General features: G+C 48.7%; 1 protein-coding gene across 3 annotated transcripts in view; it reads right to left on the reverse strand.

Annotated features, from left to right (window-relative positions):
- The window catches only part of Pdia5 (protein disulfide isomerase family A member 5), an 82,101-nt gene that overhangs the window by 26,586 nt on the left and 48,313 nt on the right, over positions 1 to 7,202 (reverse strand). For all 3 annotated transcript variants that reach the window (XM_031363774.1, XM_031363773.1, XM_031363775.1), the window contains exons 9-10: positions 5,927 to 6,018; positions 5,766 to 5,837 (exon numbers count right to left, since the gene is read on the reverse strand). In XM_031363774.1, the coding sequence (XP_031219634.1) occupies positions 5,766 to 5,837; positions 5,927 to 6,018 (164 nt within the window). The remainder of the gene's footprint in view (positions 1 to 5,765; positions 5,838 to 5,926; positions 6,019 to 7,202) is intronic.

A 7,202-nucleotide genomic window follows, 5' to 3' on the forward strand; every position in this document is an offset into this window, starting at 1 on the left:
ACTCACTCTGTAGACCAGGCTGGCCTCGAACTCAGAAATCTGCCTGCCTTTGCCTCCCAAGTGCTAGGGCTAAAGGCGTGAGCCACCACTGCCCGGCGAAAACTGAGTATTCCTAAAGAGAGATACTTGAGTCTCTCCATCTGACTACAAGACTTTGAACAAGGGCGAATAGGGACACAAGAATTTCTCTGGAATCTCATGCCAGGGGAAAGGAAAGGGAGCTAGTTTGGAGGGGAAACTAGGATCCCTGAAAGATATTTCATACAGTTCTCAATACGGACTGAAGCCCAATGGGTCAATAGTTGGCAGGACCACAGTTTGACCAGGACTGCTTTCAAGTATCCTTGTTCTTCTATCCAAACATTCGTCTCACATCAGAACCCCAAAGATGGGGGGTGGGGGGAGTTGCTAAATCCCTTTGTCCCTCTTCCCAATGGGGTCACAGTGAAAAAAAAAAAACCTCTCCCTTTTCTGCTTTCCACTTATTTATTTTTGTTTGTTTTTGTTTTTGAGACAGTGTCTTACTATGTACCCTGGCATCCTGGAATTTGCTACTTAGTCCAGACTGGCCTTGAACTCAAAGAGACCAACCTGCCTCTGCCTCCCCAATGCTGGGATTAAAGGTGTGCACCACCACATTAGTCTGCTTTCCATTTTTAATTTGGTTCTTTCATTGGCTTACAGAGGATGGGAGGTAGGACCCGACTTGGGACACAGGTTGTGATCCCCAAATTCTATAACGAGATGGTGCTGGTGGCAGATTCAAGCATTGGGAATCACCAGCCAGGCACTAGTTCCATGATGTCTAGCTTCTTATATCTGGGCTCAAACTACCAACCCAAGTGAACAGCAGCCGATGTGGTAGCAACACCTTTAATCCCAGCAGAGGCAGGTAGATCTTTTATGAATTCAAGACTTGCCTGGTCTACACAGCAAGTTCAGGCCAGCCAAGGCTACACACAGTGAGGCTCTATTTCAATCATAGTCATAAGTTAATTTTAAAACGATACCTATAGCAGGTGATTTGCTATGCAGAGAGTAGGGGTCACGGAGCATGCCTCTGGGGAAGGGTTAGGTACACTGTCAACCATCTCTGTTGTGGAGGGCTGAGCACTGAAGAGGAATGCGTATTCTTCACACAGCAGCATGGACAGACTGCTGGCCATGCACACAGCAATCTATAATTTACTAGCTCTTATATAAAGAGGGGAGGTAAAACATTCCTGTTTGCATCTGCTAGGAAAAAAAAGACTCTGAGACCTTACAAGAAACAAGCTGAAGCAGCTACCTCTAGGTGCGACAGGGATGACAGGAGAGGAGGAACAGGCACAAGTGAGAGCTACGAAATACATACTTAAGTAGCTTAGATTTTTAAAAAAGTTATATGAACATAATCTATTAAAAAAAAAAATCAAAGTAATTTCAGAAAGCCAACCAGAGTTTTTGAGAACCCAACAGCACGAGACGCAAAAGCTGTGTGTTGGCAGCGTGTTAAGAAAGCGCGTGAGAAGCTTCCACTTTAGAGACGACCCTAAAACCACAAAGGGGTTTTGTTTGTTCTGAACCTATAATAATCCCGCTGAAATGAAAACAACAGGAAATACAAAGCAAAGAAGTCACTACCATTTCCACAGCTAGGAAAAAAAATGGGGGTGTCAGCATAACTGATCCTGAGGAGCATGCATGCCACAGACAACTGGGTATTATGTTCAAGAGAGCCCTGCAGGAGGGGCTTGCTTGCAGGAAAATGTGTGGAAAAGAGGGGGCGAGCAGAGGTCTGTACAGAGCGCCTGCTTGAAGGCAGAAGGAAGGAGCTATCCACCTTCGGCCCCCACTCCCAGGCAGCCAACTCTCTACAAAAAGGGCTCTCTCTCTCCTTCCTATCCTTGTGTCCCACATGTAACAGACATCTAATAAAGCTCGCTGAGTAGAGAGTGAAGAAACCTGGCTAAAGAACACAGAGGCACAAGGATGTCTGTGAGTTCCAGGCCAGCCTGGTCTACATAGTGAGTTCCAGGCCACTCTGGTCTATATAATGAGTTCCAGGCCACTCTGGTGTATATAGTGAGTTCCAGGCTGGGATTACACAGTGAGATTCTACCTCAAAAACTAACTAACTAGCTAAACAGACAAACAAACAAACAACATTTAAGGAGGCATTTCAGACTCTCTGAAAATAAATTGCCACTTATTTTCTATATCTCTGAAGAGGACAAAGGCCAACCAGTAGACACTCCAAAGAAGAGCCCTGTGTAACTCTCCTTAGCAGACAACAGAAGCAGGGGTGACAGCAGCTGTACTGTCACGCCTATCACCCCAGGAGCCTAGGTAAGCAACTCCAACTTAAAACATCTATTGGACAATGGACCTCCTGCTGGCCTTTTTACAGCTATTTCTAGGGTTCTCCCAGAAGGACAATGGGCAGGAGATGGCTCTGTAAATTTACAAAAGACTACCTAGACATTCCTAGATGATTGTGGAGAACTTGAATTCAAAATGGGGCAAAGGGCTGGGGTTACAGCTCAGTGGATAAAAGTGCTGAGTATGCAAGTGTGAGGATCTGGGTTCAAATCCCCAGAGCCCCTATAAGAAGCCAGGCACGGTCTCAAGTAACTAACCCCAGTACTCTGGAAGGTGGACACAGGAGCCTCCCAGGGCTTGCTAGCTGCCAGCCTAGCTCTAGATGTGTTGAGAGACCCTGCTGCATGGGAATAAGACAGAGTGATAGAGAAGAACAGTCAACACCTCCTCTGGCCTCTGCATGTGCATTTGTACCCACACAGACCACACACACACACACACACACACACCCCACACTCTTACAAATACACACAACTTAAAAACCAAGAAGAGTGAGGTAAAGGACACTGTGGGTAACTGCTGGGGCATGATGACTGTCCCCTCAGTACCCTTTTAAGGTTCTCTGAAGATCAGACAGAGTATGTCTCCGGCTCTCCAGGACTGAAAAGGTCACCCATAAGCTCATCTCGGGAGAGATGTGTGAGTCACAGACACAGAAATGCAACTTGGAGCAGCAGGAGGCAAGAACATGTGGTGTCTGCTAATTCAGTTTGCCTCTGGTTAGTAGACAGAGGCTGAAGTGTACAGCTAGGCCAAAATGGATGACTGCCTACACCCTCCTACCTGCCTGCCACACCCAACTCAGCAGAGGTGATGGGACCTCTAGAGTGACGAGGGGGTGAGGGGGTGCAGGTCCTATGATGAGTGTCTACTCCAGAGCCCTTGTGCCCACAGAGGCCAGGCCTGATTCTAGGGAGGACAGGCTCTCTCTGGGGCTTTGGACACCACTGGGAGAAACAGCTAGCATGGATCTACCCTCCCTGATCTTTTCACTCTTGGCTGTACAGAGAGCCTAGAGAACAGCTCAGTACCAGAGCCGTGGGTAAGATGAGGGCCTCTATTGCCTGCTAGGATTGAGGGAACCCCTAAAGACTTAAAATACAAGAGACAAGGAGGACTACACGTGGAGCTGGATACACACAGTAGGAAATCTAAAGAAAATTCACCCAAATATCTCTGGGTAATAGGGCACAGAAATACCTTCCCTCACGCTTTAAAAGTATTTTTCTACGAGAGACACCTTACTTGAAAACCATAAACTCAGAAAAACACTTAAAAATTCATGGTAGTCGGCAACAGGGGAACATGGCTGACTCTTGCTGGGGCACAAGGTCAGCAGCTCATTGTGTGTCTTGAAACAGGTGACCTATCTCTTCCTACTTGGGGAAAGCCCCAACACTGAGTGTTCACATCTGTCTAGAGTGTGGTTTCAAGGAGCCCAATTTTTCCTTCCTGATAGTTCGCAGCTCCTCCCTCATCTTGAGATTACAGATACACCAGGCTGACAGCAGGGACCCCTGACCCTGAGGAGAAGAAAGGAGGTGAGAAGGAGAAGGCATGGTCAGAAGTGCTCCAGGCAGGCAGCCCTGAAAGTGGGCAGATCAGGTCAGTGGGGTGGGGGGCTGGCGGGGGTGGGGGGAGGAGAGCAGGTGGATGTAAAGAGGCAAAGAGAGGCTGGAGGATAGGTGGCAGGCAGGCTCTAGTGGAGAGACTGCAACCTCCACAGTGAATCTCCACCGATGAGAAAACCCCATATCTAGGATAGCTGGTCTCTGAATGCATCTCCCCCACCACATTCCCCACTTCCAAACAAAACCTTGTCCTTTGAGAGAAAGAGGTGAGGGTGTTTTGAAATGAGAAAAGGTTAGAGACAGGGGAGGGAAGCGGGCAGATTTTATGCTCCGGTGACAAATGAGATTGCTATTTGTCGAAACCTTTTCCCAAAGGCGGACGGAGATATGTCAGGCTGTAGGGGAGTACACGCTTATTATCAAATGAAAAAGGGAAATGGGAAAGCGAAGGCTCGGGTTAAGACAATGAACACATGGTAACAGGGAACAGCCTTCCCAGGCAGAGGCTGAAAATGAAGCAACCAACAGGGACCGGAGATGTGGAGATGCTTCCAAGAGATAAAAGCTACGCAAACACAGGTGGACTGCCTCTTCTCCTGGGCTCCTGGGAGTTCAGGGAGACGGGGCCTCAACCTTCAGAACTCCAACAGAAATCCTTAGGGTTTTGTTTTGTTTTTTAATACAAAAAAATCCATCCTTTTCACAATTTCTGAAAATACATGACTTGAACTTCTAACTAACAACTAATTCTTTAACCCTAGGGTTTGCACTCAGGATCCCAGAGGTAAAGATGCCAATATATATTAATGAGCTGGTGAGAGGGGAAGGGATGAACTCTGAGTGGGGTCCCAGGGTGTCTCCTGGGGAACTGGGTCAGCTGTCCTGCCATCGACCATCTCAGGCAAAGAGAAAAAGGAAAACACCTTCCCACCAGTGCTACAGTGAATTCTGGACAAGGAGCTCTACTGGGTGCTTACAATGGGGTGTGCCACGACGCAGAACCCCCAAACTGTAGCTGCTGTTCCTACATGTATGCACACCTAACCACACGAGAGCAGGGTGGACACTGGGGAGGGGTAGCCCGAGGGCTCCAGGAAGGCTGTGGTAAGGCTAGGCTTATTTATGTTAGGAAGATGAGAAAGCTCAGTGGGGTGACGGACAAGACACAGCTGGCCTGGCTCGTGTCGGCTGAGAGGAGGGACGGGGCCAGCAGAACTTCGGGAGATCTGATGTCCAGAGATCTAATCACATTATAAAACAGGGTTTGACGGAGGCCAAGAAGCAGGGTCGGGAAGGGGCGTCTCGGAGTCGAAGGCATTACAATGTTCCAGAGTAGCTTCACAACGTCTGATACGGTGTTGTTTTTTAAATAAGCACTCAAGTGACAGTCCTATTTTCAGAGAGACCTCCACTGAACTCTCTCAAACTTGACATACAGGGTGAGAAATACTTCTATCTGTCACACAGTGGGGGCCAGGGGAAGAGGGCGGGGGCGGAGGTTCAATTTGAAAGGGAAGACTTCCGACTTGACTGACTATGCCAAGGCAATCAACAGGTTGGACAGCCCCTCCCCATGAAGACAGAGAGGGAGGGGCGCAGATTCTAGACAGGCCCCATGGCCACAGGTCAGGAGTTCAGCAAATCCTCATAGCTCCTGCACACCCCACCACAGGTCCCCATGGGAAAATCAGCCATGCAGTCAATATATCAAGCAGCCTTCTCCCCGCTTGACCTCCCCTCCACCACAGCCCTGTGAGCGAGGGGCTGCCCTTAGCACTGAAGATGCTCCCAACCCGATCCCCGATGGACCCAAACACAAATGGCCCAACTCACTTCTTCAACCACTCCACGATGTCCTCAGCCGTGGACCCATAGTTCTCATACTGGAACAGAAATCGCCCTTTCCTGCGCAAGGCAGAGAGATAAAAAGACTCAGAGAGGGACACTAAGGCCATCAGGGGGCAGCATACTCCAGAAGGGACTGGGAGACTTACTCAAAATAGCAGATGGTAGGGTAGCCCCGTACATTGTACTCCTCCTTGATGTTCTCGAACTCTGAGGGGTAGACGTTCATCCCAGCCAGTACCTGAGAGAACAGAGAGACTGGTCTCTAACCATGCATGGCCTGGCCGGGTGTCACACTGGAAGACGACACACGGGACAAAGCCTTGTAAGCTGGTGTGCAACCGCGGTAACAGGGCTGTCTGAACCAGCCCAAACAACAATGGAGAGCTTTGGGAAAGCCAGGCACCTGGGTTCTAGAGCTGCCCTCCAGATAGCTGCTTCACAAGAACGTAGGAAGTTTGGCCTGGTTCTTCCTCCCACCCCCACCGTTCCAGAATTAAGACTCAGACTCAAAATATATTTACAAATATCTTGGCTACATAGCTAGGCTCTTCTCTGACTAGATCATAACTTAGATGAACCCATTTAATTCTAATCTTCATTCTACCACATGGCTGGTTACCTGTGCTCAGAGACTATGTGTCACATCTTCCCTGGTAAATCTCCCCTACCCACTCTATCCCAGAATTCTTTCTGCCGTCCAGATGTCCCACCTTCTACTCTACCCTTTCCTATAGGCTATAGGGTTTTTAATTGACAATTGAGATGTACGGATGCATCTTTCTAAGCTGCGGAAACAGTGGCTTTGAACACACTGAGCCTCTCTATAAGAGCCTTGGACATCTTCCCGGATGTAGTGTCTCCTGTCTTCAGGCTGCCCACCTAGGCTTGATACAGTCATCTCAGGCTCCATTTCTCATACGTGGGTCAGGAGACCACGGCTCTCATGGTACGTAAGAGTCGAGGTATCCACAGGCCCGCTCACAACCTTTCCCCACTCCTGAACTTGCCATGTGACCCCTCTCTTTCTCCTTGCAAGGCCCATACTCCTGAAAAGGGATGGAAAGCCTGGGTAGCTGTGTTACCGTTATGGGTCTCAGTACTAAGAACATCGCAGAATGCAGTGTCTCCTGAGATGCCCTTCCTACATGGGGCTAGATTAGATGCTAGAACTTTGAGTGATGTCGAATGGTAAGACATAGAAAGGCTGCTTATAGAGCAGAGCAACACAGAGGTGAAGGGAGGGAGCATAAAAGGTAACCTAGGAAGCTAAACATGGTGTGAGGTTTAGCTTCACACTATGTGTCCCATGCTAACATACAGATGCATAGAAAGAAAAGGAGCCCGGACCCTGGTTGGCAATGAACTTGATCCTAGTGTCTGTATCCATTACGAGCTGTGTGGCTTCTGGAAGTCACTCCCCCC

Source organism: Mastomys coucha, unplaced genomic scaffold (genome assembly GCF_008632895.1).
Source record: "Mastomys coucha isolate ucsf_1 unplaced genomic scaffold, UCSF_Mcou_1 pScaffold12, whole genome shotgun sequence".
Classification (NCBI taxonomy): domain Eukaryota; kingdom Metazoa; phylum Chordata; class Mammalia; order Rodentia; family Muridae; genus Mastomys; species Mastomys coucha.